This window comes from Ahaetulla prasina, chromosome 14 (assembly GCF_028640845.1).
Source record: "Ahaetulla prasina isolate Xishuangbanna chromosome 14, ASM2864084v1, whole genome shotgun sequence".
In the NCBI taxonomy this organism is placed as follows: Eukaryota; Metazoa; Chordata; class Lepidosauria; order Squamata; family Colubridae; genus Ahaetulla; species Ahaetulla prasina.
In genome coordinates this window covers 16,610,300-16,629,089 of record NC_080552.1, presented here as the reverse complement: position 1 = coordinate 16,629,089, position 18,790 = coordinate 16,610,300, and the positions used below count along the sequence as shown (strand labels likewise).

At 43.8% G+C, this 18,790-nt stretch overlaps 1 protein-coding gene across 2 annotated transcripts in view; it reads right to left on the bottom strand.

Moving 5' to 3' along the window:
* The window catches only part of VPS35L (VPS35 endosomal protein sorting factor like), a 57,062-nt gene that overhangs the window by 19,166 nt on the left and 19,106 nt on the right, over positions 1-18,790 (bottom strand). For both annotated transcript variants that reach the window (XM_058157894.1, XM_058157893.1), the window contains 9 exons: positions 18,100-18,177; positions 16,897-17,019; positions 14,774-14,820; positions 13,106-13,217; positions 11,663-11,779; positions 9,354-9,407; positions 8,496-8,576; positions 7,052-7,114; positions 4,778-4,863 (listed from right to left, as the gene is read on the bottom strand). In XM_058157894.1, the coding sequence (XP_058013877.1) occupies positions 4,778-4,863; positions 7,052-7,114; positions 8,496-8,576; positions 9,354-9,407; positions 11,663-11,779; positions 13,106-13,217; positions 14,774-14,820; positions 16,897-17,019; positions 18,100-18,177 (761 nt within the window). The remainder of the gene's footprint in view (positions 1-4,777; positions 4,864-7,051; positions 7,115-8,495; positions 8,577-9,353; positions 9,408-11,662; positions 11,780-13,105; positions 13,218-14,773; positions 14,821-16,896; positions 17,020-18,099; positions 18,178-18,790) is intronic.

Below are 18,790 nucleotides of genomic sequence, written 5' to 3'. Positions count from 1 at the left end.
GTGCTCTCTGAGCTTGGTTGTTTCCTTGCAGACGTTTCATTATCAAACTAGGTAACGTCATCAGTTTGGGAGTTAGGGAGTAGAGTTTCCTCTCATTTTATATATTTATTTTATTTATTTATTTTGTCAAGTATGTATTAGATAATATATATATATATAAGCATGAATTGAATACATAAAATGAATACAATTAAAGGGAACATTAAGACAGGGATGGTAGGCACGCTGGTGCGCTTATGCACGCCTCTTCCAGACCTCTTAGGAATGGGGTGAGGTCAGTAGTAGACAGTCTAAAGTTAAAATTTAGGGGGTTTAGGGATGAAACCACAGAGTCAGGTAGTGCATTCCAGGCATTGACCACTCTGTTGCTGAAGTCGTATTTTCTGCAATCAGGTTTGGAGTGGTTCACTTTAAATTTGTATCTGTCGTGTGCTCGTGTATTGTTGCGGTTGAAGCTGAAGTAGTCATTGACAGGTAGGACATTGTAGCAGATCATTTTATGAGCTATGCTTAGGTCAGACTGAAGACGGCGTAGTTCTCAGTTTTCTAAGCCTAGAATTTCAGGTCTGGTGGCATAAGGTATTTTGTTGCGAGCGGAGGAGTGGAGGACTCTTCTTGTGAAATATTTCTGGACACACTCAATTGTATTAATATCTGATATGTAGTGCGGGATCCAGACAGACGAGCTGTATTCAAGAATTGGTCTAGCAAAGGTTTTGTATGCTCTGATAGTAGTGCGATATTACCAGAGAAGAAGCTATGCAAGATTAGGTTTACAACTTTTAATGCCTTTTTGGCGATGTTGATACAGTGGGCTTTGGCACTTAGATCATTTGATACGAGTACTCCAAGGTCCTTGATAGAGTGAGGGTCGTCTACAAGGTCGTGTCCACTCAGCTTGTATTTTGTGTTCTGATTCTTTGCTAGTGGTTTGCCCTGTCAGTATTGACGGAAACGTTCTTGGTGGTTCCTTGATTAGGCTGTAGTTTACTATGGTATTTGCTTGTTTGTCTGAGTTGGTGGTTTCTTGATTTGGGGAGGTTGTTTGCTTTTTGATCGTTGATCCAGTGTTGATCCTGAGGTGAATCTCTGCTCTGCTGACTGCTGGTGAGGACATGTTCAGGTCCTTTTGTTTCTTTTTGTGGCTTTTTGTTTGTCTCTTTTTTTGATGTCGTAGCTGTTGTTTATGTGATGAAATCAGGACCAATGTCAGAAAGGAAGGCTTGTGTTTTGCCAAGCAAATCCTACACAAGAGATGGGGGAGGGAGGTGTTTAGGAAGAAGGAAGCCTCTCTTATTTTGGTCCTTCTCTCTGAACAACTGGAATATCAGGAAGTGCTCAATATCTTCATCCAACTTTTATTGTTGTTGTTAGTTGTGAAGTCGTGTCCAACCCATCGCGACCCCTTGGACCACGTTCCTCCAGGCCTTCCTGTCCTCTACCATACTTTGGAGTCCATTTAAGTTCACGCCAACTGCTTCAGTGACTCCATCCAGCCACCTTGTTCTCTGCCGTCCCCTTCTTCTTGTTTTGCCCTCCATCGTTCCCAGAATTGGGCTCTTTTCCAGTGAGTCCTTCCTTCTCATTAGGTGGCAAAAGGATTTAAGTTTCCTCTTCAGGATCTGGCCTTCTAAAGAGCAGTCAGGGTTGATCTCCTCTAGGACCCACCAGTTGGATTGCCTTGCAGTCCAAGGGACTCGCAGGAGTCTTCTCCAGCACCAGAGTTCAAAGGCCTCAATTCTTTGGCACTCAGCCTTCCTTATGGTCCATCTTCCACCAGCCATACATTGCAACTGGGAAAATCCAACTTTATGAGGCACAATTTTACCCAAGGGTGCTGTTGCAAAGCAGAATTTTTAGATAGGTCGAGTTTCTGCCAGAGGGATGCTTCAGTGCCCTATCCAAATGATCCCAATTAAAAAAAAATGTTTTGAAGAAGATAATCTAATTTTGCTCCTTATGCCACAAACATTCCTTTGGAGAACGAAGACAGCTCAAGGTCATCATGAAGGACCTCCGCCTACCGGCACAGAGAAGTGTTTTTATTTGCAAAATAAAAGAGACACATAAGACATCCATCCATCACACCTGAAATTGCTGCATCATTGCACACAAAGTCAGGACCACAAGACTCTTCCAAAGCAGAATGACAAAGTTTTTTTTTTTAAAAAAACTTGCTAATCAACATCTACCAAGGTTTAGTTGTCATAAAAAAAAAGAAAACACAACCCAAAAAAGGAAACAAACATCTGAAAGGGGCATTCAGCATTGAAAAGGAAGGTATTTTGATGAATCTCATTTCAATTTGTACAATGCTGAGTATTCTCTTTTCACAATGCAGCTTGTTTAGCATGCCATTCCGGGGTTTTTTTTTTTCCTTTCTCTCTCAAAATCACAGTTGTCATCAGCAAAGAAGAGCAACATACGGCAAAAAGTCCGTTTCTGCCTTTTCAAGCCGCTTCGAGCAGGGGGGGGGGGGAAACATGCCTGTAAACAGACGCTTTGCATTCTGTGGAATCAAAGCATTGCTTCGAAATATTTTCGAGAGGCTAAAACAGAACCATTATATCTATGTAGCTGTACGGATATAAAAAAGGCAGGATTTGCAGGAAGAGATTTTTTTTGCCTCTCCCCTCTTTCCATTTTACTTCTCCAAACCACTTCTTTTAACAGATTCACAGAGTTGGAAGGGATCTTGCAGGTCATCTAGTCCAACCCCCCTGCCCAAGCAGGAGACCCTACATCTGCCTTTATCTAGGATCCAACTCACAACCTCCTGATTGTGAGGCAAGAGCTCCACCTCTAGGTCACAGCAGCTGGGCTAACTTCCTTGCACGTGACCTATTCTTGTTTTCTTTTTTCCAAGGGCTCATTTACTATCACAGCAGGCTATTGCTTTTCATCATATGCAATTTAATTCCCATTCGAAACAGCAAATAAAAGCCCATTAATCACTTTATTTAATCAGATCTCAGGTCTGATAAACAGATAACTATGTAGTGGTTAAGAGCTGGCCAGGAAACTTATGAGGCTGTGAGTTCTAGTTACACCTTAGGCATGAGAGCTGGCTGGGTGACTTTGGGCCAATCACCAAGAGACAGTGAGTATTTGTCCCGCCCCGCAGGCATGAAAGTCAGAGGGATGAGTTTGGGCCAATCACCAGGAACTAATGAATATTAGTCCCGCCTTAGGCATGAAAGCCAATAGGTGACTGGGCCAATCACCAGAAGACAGTGAGTTCTAGTTCCATCTTAGGCATCAAAGTCAGTTGGATGAGCTTGGCCCAGTCTTTTTCTTTCTCTCAGCCAAATCCACCCCACAGGGTTGTTGCAAGGAAAAAGAGGGGGAAGGAAGGCGTTATTTGCACGTACACTCGCTGCCTTGAGTAACTTATAAAGCAATAAAGGCAGAATAAAAATCTTAACAAATCAATAAACAAATCCACCCAAGCCTTTTTTAATAGAAACATTGGGTGCCATCCAACAATGTAGCCCCTACACAAATGCTTCTTGCATTTCTGGAATGCACAATTCAGTACCCACCTTAACCATCCATGGCTTATTTTCTATTTTCCTGTCTATCTATTGCACCAAGAGATAGAGTTTTCTCTATCAGATAGAGTTTTTTCTCTAACGGATAGAGTTTTTTCTCTACGGATAGAGTTTTTTCTCTAACAGATAGAGTTTTCTGCGCCAACTCAGTAAGCTCAAAGTGCACAAGGAGCTGCTGATTCAGTTCTACAGAGGAATTATTGAGTCTGTCATTTGCACCTCTATAACTGTCTGGTTCGGTTCTGCAACCCAACAAGACAGACACAGACTTCAGAGCATAATTAGAACTGCAGAAAAAATAATTGCTACCAACCTGCCTTCCATTTGAGGACCTGTATACTGCACGAATCAAGAAGAGGGCCATGAAAATATTTACAGATCCCTCACATCCAGGACATAAACTGTTTCAACTCCTACCCTCAAAACGACACTATAGAGCACTGCACACCGGAACAACTAGACACAGGAACAGTTTTTTCCCGAAGGCCATCACTCTGCTAAACAAATAATTCCCTCAACACTGTCAAACTATTTACTAAATCTGCACTACTATTAATCTTCTCATAGTTCCCATCACCAATCTCTTTCCACTTATGAATGTACGACTGTAACTTTGTTGCTGGCAATCCTTATGATTTATACTGATATATTGACCATCATTTGTGTTGTAAATGTTGTACCTTGATGAATGTATCTTTTCTTTTATGTACACTGAGAGCATATGCACCAAGACAAATTCCTTATGTGTCCAATCACACTTGGCCAATAAAAAAAATTCTATTCTATTCTATTCTATTCTATATGAAGGCCTTATTACTATTCTCCCTAGGGGCAGCTCATCAATCTTCCAAGTAAATAAATAAGCAAGCTGGCATCCAGCTCTGCTTTCTGACCTGTCCTTCTGCAAACGTCCCTTCCTCCTCCTCCTCCTCCCATTTCTGGATTGCACCCATCGTATCCGACAGCAGCGCCCGGTTTTACAAGCGCGCCGCAACGGCTTTAATGCAGTTCAAGTTGCATAATCGTTTGATGTGCCTCAACAACAGATCAATGGGAATGGAGAATATATTTTAAGTTCTTTATTTAGAGCAGCGCGAGGACGCCTTTCAAAACCTCCCAGTGCCAAAATGGACTGCAGATGAATTCTATCCGTCACACTTAGCAGCACTTAAATAGATCCGTCTCGATTCTCTGAAGTGCACTTAATCAGGAGACATTAGACTTACTTAATGAAAGCTTGCATGATGCATTTACAGACCTCGACTCTCACGGTCTCTTTCTGAAACATATCCAGGAATGGCAAGAATTTCTCCTAGGAAAATCAAGGAAAACATCAAGATTAGAGCGCCTAGGCTCAATTTGAAGTTTTGCTTCAACGGAATGAAGTTGCATTGTCTTTGGCAACACACAGTTATCTTTGGAGCAAGTCTCATGGAAAGGGCCTCTGGTGGCTCAGACTGCTAAGACAGCCTGTTATTAACACAGCTGCCTGCAATTACTGCAGGTTCAAGTCCCACCAGGCCCAAGGTTGACTCAGCCTTCCATCCTTTATAAGGTTGGTAAAATGAGGTCCCAGATTGTTGGGGGCAATAAGTTGGCTTTGTATATAATATACAAATGGATGAAGACTATTGCTTGACATAGTGTAAGCCGCCCTGAGTCTTCGGAGAAGGGCGGGATATAAATGCAAATAAAAAAAAATCAATAGATAATGATGTCAGCTTTCTTTAAATTTGCCCCGAGACACAGATTAGCGGCAGTGATGGGATTCAAATAATTTTAACAACCGGTTCTCTGCCCTAATGATTGGCTGAGTGGGCATGGCCATGGTGGGCGTGGCCAGGCAGTGTGACAGGCAGCACTTCGCCTCCTGCACAGGGGTGAAATGTTCCCGGTTTGGACCGGATCAGCCGATCCAGTAGCAATGGCAGTGGGTGGTTCGGAGAACCGGTAGCAAAAATCCCTGCCCCACCCCCATGCCCAGCTGAGCCACACGATCGTCAGAGGTTTGTTTTTTTTACTTTTAAAAGCATTTTTTCTTCAACTGAAAAAATGCTTTTAAAAGCAAAAAAAAAAAAAATTCCTCTGATGATCGTGCGGCTCAGCTGGGATCATCAGAGACTTTTTAAAGCATTTTTTTTACAACCTCTTCGGCCGAAGAGGTTCTGGAAAAAAATGCTTTTAAAAGCCTCCTCTGGCGATCCCAGCTGAGTTGCCTGATCGTCAGAGGCTTTTTTTTTCTTTTAAAGGCAAAAAAAAAATGGTTTTTAAAAGAAAAGAAAAGCCTCTGACGATCAGGCAACTCAGCTGGGATTGCCAGAGGAGGCTTTTAAAAGCATTTTTTCTACAACCTCTTTGGCTGAACAGGTTGTGGAAAAAATGCTTTTAAAAGTTAAAAAAAAAAGTTGGCCACGCCCACCCATTACATCTCCCCACAGAACCAGTAGTAATAAATTTTACATTTCACCGCTGCTCCTGCACCCCCCTGGGAGCAAAAACAGGCCGAGGGGGGGCACCACCCCGAAACCCGTTTTGGGCCTAGTAGGCCTCCCTGCACTTACCTGGGAGCCAAAACAAGGACTGTGGGGGACTCCTGGAAGGGGCGGGGCCAGCCAGCAATTTAACAACCAGTTTGCCCGAACCGGCAAACCCAAACCGGCTGAATCCCACCACTGATTAGAGGGCAACAATCAGTTGTTCAATTGACCCCGAATATATACAGGTAGTCCTTGACTTAAACCGTTCATTTAGTGACCGTTCGAGGTCACAACGGCACTGAAAAAAGTTAACTTATGACCCTTTTACACACTTCTGACTGTTGCGGCGTCCTCCTGGTCACATGATCCAAATCCAGCTTGGCAACTGGCTCATATTTATGGCGGTTGCAGTGTCCGAGGGTCGTGTGATCCCCTTTGGCGACCTTCTGACCAGCAAAGTCAACGGAGAAGTCAGATTTACTGAACGACTGTGTTCCTAACCTAACAATGGCAGTGATTCACTTAACAGCTGTGCAAAACTCACTTAACCACAGTCTTGCTCGGCAAATGGAATTTTGGGGCTCAATTGTCGGTCATAAGTCGAGGACTAACTAGGAAAGGGGTCTCCAATCTTGGCAACTTTAAGACTTTTGGACTACAACTCCCAGAGTTCCAAGTCTTAAAGTTGCCAAGGTTGGAGACTCCTGAACTAGGAGACAGGCATACCACTCCCTGTATTTGGAAGGTCAGCGGTTTTCCAAATTCAGAGGACAGCTAGTTAGAATTCCTCAACTCTGGGAAGCGAGCCAGTCGGCTGTTGGAGCTACGCTTAATATTCTGAGAGGAAAGCCCAACATAGGCAGAGCACGGCAACATTTAAAGAGTTGTATGAATGAGATTTGTTTTAATCTTCAGATTTACTCATCTGACTTCCAGCTAATCTCAAATAGTCTCCAAGAGAAAGCACACATTTCTTTTAGACAGCAGGAATACAGGGATCCTTGTAGACCCATAGAAGCTCACCAATGAAAAGAGAACGGAGAAGTCATGGAGATAGGCGATGACCTTCTGAATGATTGACTGAAGCTAAGATCAGAAAGAGAAGGAAAAGAAAAACATCCAGTAAGAACACGCTTCCTAACATTAATTTCCTTTCATTTTAACCCCACTGCCCCATCCTGTCCTTCAAGCATAAATACTGCTTTGAAAATAGCCATTTCTTTTGATCTCAAGTAAGTTTTACAATAACACCAGTTCAATTTTATTCCATGCATACACACAGACAGAGCCCAAAACACACACACACCAAAATACACACACAAACACACTCAGAGACCAAACCATACACAGACAGACCAAAATATAGACACACACAGAGACCAAAACACACACAGCCCAAAATACACACACAAACACACTCAGAGACAAAACCATACACACAGACAGACCAAAACACAAACACACACATACAGAGACCAAAACACACACATACGCACACAAACCAAAATACACACATAAACACACTCAGAGACGAAACCACACACACACAGAGACCAAAACACACACACACATACATATATCACTCTTGTCACTTCTCGTCTGGATTATTGCAATGCTCTCTACATGGGGCTATCCCTGAAGTGCACTCAGAGGCTTCAGTTAGTCCAGAATGCAGCTGCGCGGGTGATTGAGGGAGCCACACGTTGCTCCCGGATAACACCGCTCCTGCGCAGTTTGCACTGGCTACCTGTGGTCTTCCGGGTGCGCTTCAAGGTATTGGTTACCACCTTTAAAGCGCTCCATGGCTTAGGGCCCGGGTACTTACGGGACCGCCTGCTGTTACCTTATGCCTCCCACCGACCCATACGCTCACACAGAGAGGGTCTTCTCAGGGTGCCGTCTGCCAAGCAATGTCGGCTGGCGGCCCCCAGGGGAAGGGCCTTCTCTGTAGGAGCACCTACCCTCTGGAACAAACTTCCCCCTGGTTGCGTCAACTACCTGACCTTCAGACCTTTCGCCGTGAATTGAAAACGTACTTGTTTATTCAAGCGGGACTGGCTTAACTTTTTAACTTTTTTGAATTTTAATAATTTTAACTGGGGTATTTTATTTTTGGGGTCAAATTTGACGGTTTTAATTTTCGGCCAATTATATAATATGTTATTTTAACTGTTGTTTTAATTTGTATATTGCACTGTTTTAATCTGGCTGTACACCGCCCTGAGTCCTTCGGGAGAAGGGCGGTATAAAAATCTAAATAATAAATAAATAAAAATAAATAAAATATACATTCTGGTTTCATTGGCTTTAAATCATTCTCTATTTTTTCCCCCCAAACAGGTTTAGGGTGATAATATACAGTACATCAGTGCTAAAAGGACCCAGATTTCTCAAATCTACCGTTTTATTTAGCCTAACCCACGTTATTTGTCCTCTTTTAGAAATTATGACTGAATTTCTCTCTTACCTGAGGATAGGCCTCTTCAAAAGCCCGATCTGGAGTCATATGTTTAATGACATCAGCTAAAATGGTATTGACTTCACGCTTCTGCAGACGCAATAAAAGAAAATGGCATCACCGCAGCCATAAATTCAAAACCATATAAAGCCAAGACACGTACATTACGAAGCTGAATAACTGAGCGGCTTTTTTTCCTACGTGACTAGCATCAAACACGGGATTCTTTAAAGGCAAATCATATTTTAAGACTGGCGCTGGCTGGCAAAGTTTATGGCAGCTCAAATCTATCACATCTGCAAAGTGCCATAGATTTACAGACTTCTGGGTTGAGAAGGCAGATTTCAAGAGCCAAGATTTAATCCAGCATTAAAGCTTGTTATACTGAGAATACTCATGTTTTGGGGGGCTGGATACATTGCTGTGCAGATATAATAGGGATGATATACTGCTGCAGGTATTTCTAAATTAACATAGGCCACCACACTGGAAAAGCTGTAAAAAACAATTACCATTAGAATTTCCAGATTTATTTATTTATTGTTTATATTTATATACCGCCCTATCTCCCAAAGGACTCAGGATTTATTTGTCCCTTCCTTGAGACCACTGTTCCTGGTGCTGTTGTCAAAGTGGGTTAAGTTCACGAGCGACAAACGTAGGAAGTCATTTTTTAAGGTAATTCGTTCTCACGCTCCCGAGGGAATATTAGCATGGCCTGGGAGCAGCATCTAAATAAATAAAAACCAGCCATACCTACTTCCAATGCGGCAGAAGCAAATGCCCTGAACTATAATAAAGAGGGGAAGAAGGTCAAGAAAGGAAAGGACAGATATTGAAATACGAAACGCTTAAATCTTCACCTACCGTAAAATGCCTAGAAGTATATTCCATCCAGATTTCTGCACAATTGATATAATCCTAAAAATAAATGCATGGGCGTCACATTTCAAGGCACTTTGGCAGGTTTTCACCCCACCCAGCCTGCTTTTTCTATGTTTTGCTGATTCTCTGAGTAAGTAAGGTCAAAATACCCTGAGCGTCCCATTTATGGATTAGATTTATCATAAATTTAGGAGCCCTGGTAGCGCCGTTGGTTAAAGTGCAGTATCGCAGGCAAACTCTGCCCACAGCCTGGAGTTCGATCCCGACCGGTTTATAGTTGACTCTCTGCCTTCCATCCTTCCCAGGTCGGTAAAATGAGGACCCAGTTTGTTGGGGGCAATATGCAAATAATTCTTACATTGTCAAATGCCCAAAGTGTGCAGTAAAGCTTTATGGTCCGTATATTAATATATATATAACTAAATGCTATTGCTATTTATATCGGTCCTTTTTTTCAAGAGCTCGAGATGGCATACGACCTCGACTTGTGACCACAACTAATCCCAAAAGTTCTGCTGCTAAGCCAGAAAGTTGCTAAGTGAATTTTGACCTATTTTACGATCTTTCTTGCCGCAGTTGTTAAATTAAATCACTGCAGTTGTTAAGGTAGTAGTAACACAGTTGTTAGGCGAGTTTGGCTTCCCCATTGATTTGCTTGTCAGAAGGTCTCAAAAATAGGGATCACGTGACACACACACATCCCGGGTCACTGCAACCAATCATAAATGTCAATCGGTTGCCAAGGGCCTGAATTTTGATCATATGATCATCGGGATGCTGCAACCGCCGTAAGTATGAAAAACGGTCATTAAGTCGCTTTTTTTCGTGCCGTTGTAACTTCAAATAGTCTAAATCAGTGATGGCTCACCTTTTCCGGACCAAGTGCCCAAAGCACATGCCCAAACTCCCCAAATGCAATGCGCGCACGTCCCCTGCGCATGCTCACGCCCCCTCTCCCCCGCATCCGCCCCTGCAGGCACCCTGTGTATGTGCGCGCGCCCCCCGCACGTGCCCCCTGCATGCTCATGTGCCACTTCCCCGCACACGGTCCCCACATGGCCCCCGCGCATGCACGGCAGAGATCCGAAGACCAGCTAGCTGGCGGGAGGCATGCATGCTATGTGCAGCAGAGCTGAACTGGGGCAACAGCTTGCATGCCATCAGAGAAGGTGTTGCAGGCCATCTCTGGCATGCGTGCCATAGGTTTGTCATCATGGATCTAAATGAACAACGATCATAAGTCAACAGTCTGTGCTCCCTCCTGTTTTTCTCCACCACAACAATCCTGGGGAGTGAGAGAGGAGGACAGGCCTAAGGCAGTGGTGAAATCTAAATTTCTTTCCTATCGGTTCTGTGGGCGTGGTTTGGTGGGCGTGGTTTGGTGGGAGTCATGTGACTGGGTGGGCGTGGCTATGTGACTGGGGGATCAAAAGACAGAAACTCACTAACAATGTCCTGCTGGAGCAGGGTTGGACTAGATGACCTCCTGAAGCTGCGTCTAGTGCCAGGTTTGTAGTCCTTCCTTCCTCTCCCTTTTCCTCCCTCCCTCCCCACCCACCCCCCATTTTTTGCCTAGCAGGCTTCAGCTTTTTTACCTTTTAAAAAGGGCTTTTAACAGTAAAAAAAAAAAGCCTCTGACGATCAGGCACCTCAGCTGGGATCGTCGGAGCCTTCTTTTAACTCTTTAAAAGCATTTTTTTTACAACCTCTTCGGCTGAAGAGGTAGTTAAAAAAATGCTTTTAAAAGTTTAAAAAAAAGAGGCTCTGACGATCGTGTGGCTCAGCTCGGCATGGAGGGAGGGGCAGGGATTTTTGCTACCGGTTTCTCCGAACCACCTGCCGCCATCGCTACCGGATTGGTTGATCCGGTCCGAACCAGGATCATTTCACCCCTGGCCTAAGATGCCCCAGAGATTTCCAGAGGCTGATGGGCGGTAACCACCTTGGTGTACACCATTCAATGGCAACTGGACATTGGTTTTCCACCATGACTTTGAGCCCCAGAAACCCACCGCCAGAGTGATACACCGAAGAAGCTTGTTTTCTTTCTGGAAAATGGTTGTTTGGGACCTGGATACACTCATCTTGGTGGTCATTCTGTGAACCAGATGAATGGCAACCATGTTTTGTGTGCAGCTCCCACCCACTCAACGTTTCAAACATTCCCCCAGCCCTACTACCTCCAAGCTAGGCAATACGCTCAAGAGGGAACGTTTCTAATTTACAGTACATTTATTTCAACCATCTGCCCGCTCCAGCTAAGCTGCCAAGTTCTTCTACTAATAACCCACCTGTGGACTCTTTAACTTGGTAATGACTTTCCAGGCTTCATTTAAGATTTGAAGACGGTCACTTTCTGGTGGGTCAGCTAAGGCTAAGTTTTGTCCCAGGGAGCAGAAGAGAAGATGCTGTGAAAATAAAATGAGCTGCATGTCCATTTTACGGCCTCCATTGAGCGTTCCCACTTGAATAAATAACATTAATAATACAGAGACAGATATTTGAATTTGTAAAAGATTTGAGAGAGATTAGAAATACAGTCCGTAGGTGGGGAGGAGTTTGCTACCTTGACGAACGAAACTTTGGTTAAATTTTTATGGCTTTGAATTCATTTAAATGGCTTTGTTCTGAATTTAAAAAGCAGCAATTTTCTTTAAAAAATGAGGCAGATATTTGAGACATTAAGCAAAATCCCGGAAGCCGCTTTCCCTCTTTGTGGGCAAAATGCTTTAAAAACCAAGTTTTTAAATCTACTAATTAACTATTACAAGCAGAGTGGATCATTCAGGGAATGTTGTTGGAGCTAAGCAACCATCATGAGAAAGTTCAAATTGGATCTGACTGAGAAGGAGGCTCAGCAGAAGCACCTCACTGAGGACTAGGAGCATAGGCTTTCCAAGCAGAGGGAAGACCTGCGGGAGTGCAAGGCCGGGTACCGGCACCTGGAGGCTCAGCGGGCTGAGATGGTCAGTCAGTTCCAGGCCATGAGGCAGTCCCACTGGAACAAGGCCCTCTGGCTCTTTGCCACAAGCGGTACTTCCCTCCAGCCTTCGCCCAAAGCCCTGCACCAAGAGGCCAAAGAAGACCCTAAGTTGGAATTTCTGCTCCCCCTCCAAGCCACATAAAAAGACCCTGAAGGGGGAGACTGTCTGCACCAACAAAAACGTTCATTGCACGTAACTGGCCCAGGGGCCGTAGTTTGAGGACCCCTGATTTAGTGCAAGGTAAAAAAATGCAAATAATTTTTCTCATGGACCACCAATGGTCCACGGACCGCCAGTTTGTGACCGCTGCTCTAAAGCACCAGAAGGCAGGACAAGAAACAATGGATGGAAACTGACCAAGGAGAGAAACAACCTGGAATTAAGAAGAAACTTCCTGACAATGAGGACAGTTAACCAATGGAACAGCTTGCCACCAGAAATTGTGATTGCTCCATCACTGGAGATTTTTTTAAGAAGAGATTGGACAGCCATTTGTCTGAGCAGGGGGTTGGACAGTAGAAGACCTTTAAGGTCCCTTCCAACTCTATTATTCTGTTGTTCCCCAGACAGAACCAGCTATTATCAAAAGAACATCCATGGAGAGGTCAAGTCCATATCCTCAAAAGAATTTTGAGCCACGGTACCGGAGCAAAAGACTACAATGCGCATTTAAGGGAATGATTTGGGGAGGCACGGAAGTGACCGACAACCATAACAGAGTCTGAGTGGAGATGATGCAAGTGAATTTACCTTGGGGAACCCCGATTCATCACACTCTTTGATCATGCCGATAAAATCCATCGCCCTTGCAGCAATAAATTCAGCTCTGAAGGCAGACATGACGGAATTCAAGAGCAAGGCGCTGGAAGAAATATTATTCAGAGCATTACAAGACTGTCCCCCTCCGATTGATATATTTTTATATTTTGGCTTTTACGTTAAGATGTACCCAGAACATACAACATTTATGCCATTACTGCATTTTCACATCCAGAGACCATTAGTGGCTTATTTGGTAAAAGCTTTCCCCCACGCCCCCCCTCGTCTTTGGATCGATTCCCTCCCTGTTTCTGGCCCGTTGCAAGAATTCCAGAGCTGAATAACGACAACAAAACAAACTGTCACATTTGAGGGGCAAAACAACAGGGCCAAGGCATAAATCCACCTGAAAGGGAAGGAACTAAAGGAACAGCATTTTGCTTCTCAGTTATGAAAGGTGCAATTATACATGCAGCAAGCAACATGTTTCTAGATATAGGCAGTCCTTGACTTAAGACCCCAACCCAGCCCAACATTTCTGTTGTTAAGTGAGACATTTGTTAAGCGACTTTTATTCCCAGTTTTCTTGCCTCGGTTGGTAGGTGAATCATTGCAGTAGATAACCTGGTTGTTGGTTTTTTTGTTGTTGTTTTATTTGCATTTATATCCCGCCCTTCTCCGAAGACTCAGGGCGGCTTACACTATGTTAGCAATAGTCTTCATCCTATTTGTATATTTATATACAAAGTCAACTTATTGCCCCCAACAATCTGGGTCCCCATTTTACCTACCTTATAAAAGATGGAAGGCTGAGTCAACCTTGGGCCTGGTGGGACTCGAGCCTGCAGTAATTGCAGGCAGCTGTGTTAATAACAGACTGTCTTACCAGCCTGAGCCACAGAGGCCCTTAACGGCCATAAATATAAGTCAGTTGCCAAGCATCCGAATTTTGTTCACGTTGATCGTGGGGATGCTGGAAAAGTTGTAGCTGTGGAAAACGGCCATAAGTCACTTTTTTTCAGGGCCGTTATAACTTTGAACTGGCACTAAGTGAACTATTGTAAGTCGAGGACTACTTGTAAATATAGACCGAAGCAAGGTGTATTCTGGCCAAGGTGAGGATAAAGGATATAGGTCTCTGATAAGGTAAAGGTTCCCCTTGCTCATCTCTGCTAGTCATTCCTGACTCTAGGGGGCAGTGCTAATCTCCGTTTCAAAGCCGAAGAGCCGGCGCTGTCCGAAGACGTCTCCGTGGTCATGTGGCCGGCATGACTCAACGCCAAAGGCGCCCGGAACGCTGTTTACCTTCCCACCAAAGGTGGTCCCTATTTTTCTACTTGCATTTTTTATGTGCTTTCGAACTGCTAGGTTGGCAGAAGCTGGGACAACGAACGGGAGCTCACCCTGTTACGCAGCGCTTGCGATTCGAACTGCTGACCTTTTGATCGACAAGCTCAGCGTTTTAGCCACTGAGTCACTGCGTCCCTTAGGTCTCTGATAAGTGTATGCTTAATGGGCAAGAAGTTTCCAAGAAGTTTCCAATTCAATCTGTACTGTCATCAGCTGCCAGTCAGAGTTGACAAAGATGGTTTTTTTACTGTATGCCCAAAAGGAAAGCGGAGTTAAAAAAAAAAAACCAGCTTAGAGCACAGCACTTACTTGTTGCCTAACTTCCTGCATCTCTCCATCATCTCTGTCAACAAGGCCTACAAAAGAAAAAACAGAAAAACAGCAAAAAATAAAGGGAAGCCATAAGCAACCAGTCATAAATGTCAATCGGTCGTTAAGCGAATCCATGGTCATTAAGCAGATCAATTGTCTGCAATGGGTATTTTGGGAATTAACGGTGATTAAGCGAATCCCCATGATTGTGAAGCGAATCCCCAATGGCCATTAAACGAATCAATTACTTGCAATGGGCAATTTTTGCATTTACGATAGGAGGAATAAAACCTACTTCTGGCGAAGCGTCTGTGGTTGTTTTTGTTTTTTTTAAGATGCTTGGAAAAACTGAGGTAAAATCTCAGCTTGTGTAAGATTTTGTTATTTCCACAAGCTTGTGTTTTCAGGAGCTTTAAAAAAAAAAAAAGTTGGCACACGGAAGTGTTTCATTAGAAATCCGACATCTTGCTTCAGATTGTCTTAAAGGAGCGATCATGTTAAGCCGAGGGAGTTTAAAAATAAAAGGAAGTGTCACCCATATGACAAAAGTGAAAAAGGAGTGTGAACAATGGCACCCAGGAGGATTCCAAAGTAGGATAACAAGTTCCTTTGCTTTGTGCCAGGAGACAAGCTGGGCTGCAGGAACTGGAAGGGTACATTATGCTCAGGGGGTTTGAAGGAGACTCTGCATTCAAATGGTCTCAAATGCCTTTAAAAGGTTGTCTGCAGAATATCTTGGGGCTGCCATATTTTTATTTATTTTATCAGATTAAAAAGACATTCTAGCATATAAAACAACCTGGGCTGGGTTAGGGAACTCTTCAGCTGTAAAGTAAACCCAGCCTTGAGAGAAATGTTAAGTCAGTTCCTTGTCCCACCCCGAAATTAACTCTTCTGCTGAATATTAGCAGCTGAGTCAGGGTTTGTCGGCTTGTTTAAGATCTGTGGACTTCAACTCCCAGAATTCCCCAGCCAGCAAGCTGAACATACGGGAGGAGCTTATGATTATTATTTTATTTATATGTTTAGATCTCGCCCTCCTGGCAAAAAGATGGGGGGAAAATGGAGGTAGTGACAGATTTTATTTTCCTGGGCTCCAAGATCACCGCAGATGGGTACTGCAGCCAAGAAATTAAAAGAGGGTTGCTCCTGGGGAGGAAAGCTATGGCAAATCTAGACAGCGTACTAAAAAGCAGAGACATCACCTGCCAACAAAAGTGCGTATAGTCAAAGCTATGGTTTTCTCAGTTGCAATGGATGACTGTGATAGTTGGATCATAAGGAAGGCTGAGCGCCAAAGAATTGAGGCCTTTGAACTCTGGTGCTGGAGAAGACTCCTGCGAGTCCCTTGGACTGCAAGGCGAACAAACAAGTCAGTTCTAGAGGAGATCAACCCTGACTGCTCTTTAGAAGGCCAGATCCTGAAGAGGAAACTCAAATCCTTTGGCCACCTAATCAGAAGGAAGAACTCCCTGGAGAAGAGCCTAATGCTGGGAACAATGGAGGGCAAAAGAAGAAGGGGATGGCAGAGAAGGAGGTGGCTGGATGGAGTCACTGAAGCAGTCGGCGTGAGGATGGTAGAGGACAGGAAGGCCTGGAGGAATGCTATCCATGGGGTCACGATGGGTCAGACATGACTTCACAACTAACAACAACAACAATCTCACCTTAGATCTCGCCTTTATTATTTTTACAAATAAGGCAGCGAACAGACCAAATACTCTTTCCTCCTCTTATTTTCCCCACCAGAACAACCACCCTGTGAGGTGGGTTGGACTGAGTGGAGAGTGTGACTGGCCCAAAGCCGAAGAGCCAGCGCTGTCTGAAGATGTCTCTGTGGTCATGTGGTCGGCATGACTCAATGCCAAAGGCGCACGGAACGCTGTGACCTTCTCACCAAAGGTGGTCCCTATTTTTCTACTTGCCTTTTTTACGTGCTTTCAGACTGCTAGGTTGGCAGAAGCCGGGACAAATCACAGGAGCTCATCCCATTACGCGGCACTAGGGATTCGAACCGCTGAACTGCCAACCTTTCAATCGACAAGCTCAGCGTCTTACCTACTAAGCCACCGCTTAAGGAGCCTTCAAAACATTTTCAGAACAAGTTGATTTTATTTTACCTCCGCAGCTCGGTAAGCGATGCATTGTAGAATCCAATCAATTGCCGGAGAATAAAGTGTTAGATACGACGGGATCTCCACACACTGGGCCACCAGTTGGTTCTGGACTGTATCCCCGTGAACCTGTGGAGAACATCCAAGGCGAAAGGTCACCAAAAAATCCAAGTGGTGGAAAAAGAGGAAGGATTCACCGTAAAACCAAAGCATGGGATGCTGACCTTAAGGAAAACTCTGGGAAAACTGATGGGAGTTGAAAGCATCCAAAGTCATAGAAATTGGAGAAATCCCAGTTGGGTCAGTCTGCCTACACTGAAGAAAATGAATGTGGAGATGAGCCAAACTGACACCTGTTTCTCACCTGACCTGCCCTCCAGGCAGAGCTCCAGGGTGGAATGTAATTTGAATAAACCCAAAGGCGTTTTTCTCAAAAGGCAACTGGATTTTCTTGGGCTGTCTTTTTCCCCCTTTGAAAACGTTTCGCTTCTCATGCAAGAAGCTTCGTCAGTTCTAACTTTGGTTCTCCGTAGACAAATCTGAACAAACTGTTGTGGATTGGAATTCACAAACCATCTTGAAGAAGACTCTTTAATTCGTCCTTCGGGAGAAGGGCGGTATACAAATTAAAATATTATTATTATTATTATTATTAATTCAGTCCCAGATGGAAAGTGCAGGTGGCTTTTGACCTGTGACCATAACCGGGATCGCTGCTAAGCAAGGCAGTTGTTAAGGGAGTCATCTTTGATCTGATGACCTTTTTTTTTTTTTGCCAGTTAAGTAAAGCATGCAGTCATTAAACAAATCCGGCTAGGAAGGTCACAAATGGAAAACCAAATTGACCCCAGGATACTGCAAGTCATAAATAGATACAAGTGCCTGAATTTTGGTCCTACGATTGTGGGGATGCTGCAAAGATCGTAGGTGCAAGCGCTGATCATAATAACTTACTTTTAAAGTGCTGTTGTAACTTCAAACAGTCACTAAACGAATGGCTGTAAGTCGAGGACTATCTGTAAACCAAGGCCTACTGTATGGAGGAGCATTTGATGATTTGGAAATAGATTGGCTAGTTTTCCTACTTTCAAGATTTTCTACCCTGTCGATAGCTGCAACTCTTTTCTGTCGGGGAGGGGGGGGGAGAAAGAACCTTATCGAGGAAAGGATCCAGGTGCGGATTCTGCTGCGATAAGGCCATTTACTTACTTGCTTAAAGGTTAGAAGGAAGTCAAAAAAGTTCTTGTTGAGGTTGTCCTTCAGGTGTGGAGCTACTTCCATCCCAACCTGTTTGAGGAACCAAATGAATGAAATCTCTTATCTGTTTTTTTCCTTAATAACAGTTCTGTGCATTTTTGTATTTCTTCGAAGGTTTAAATAAAAACGGGTCGGTGTATCAAGGAAGGTTTATTTTACATATGATAAAGGCAGGAAGATTACAATACCCACAAGGGTGGAAAAGTATTCAAATAATGGAGGAACGGATCCTAAAACAGTCAGAATGAGCGTTTAAAAAAGAAAAGACTAGAAACCTTTATGATAGGAGTGTTCAACTTTGGCAACTTTAAGACTAGTGGACTTCAACTCCTTCAGCAAACCTGGCTGGGGAATTCTGGGAGTTGAAGTCCACAGATCTGAAAGTTGCCAAGGTTGGACACCCTGGCTTTATGGACATCTTTGTTTTTTTTTTGCTAAAAGAAGAAAAAATTGAAATGACGGTTCACGGACTCAATTCAATCAGTAACTATTTCAATATTTCTATGAATTCAATCATTCCTTTTCTACTGTGCTGTGAATAGCAATAGCACTTAGACTTATTTACCACTTCACAGTGCTTTTACAGCCCTCTCTAAAGTGGTTTACAGAGTCAGCCTCTTGCCCCCAACAATCTGGCTCCTCA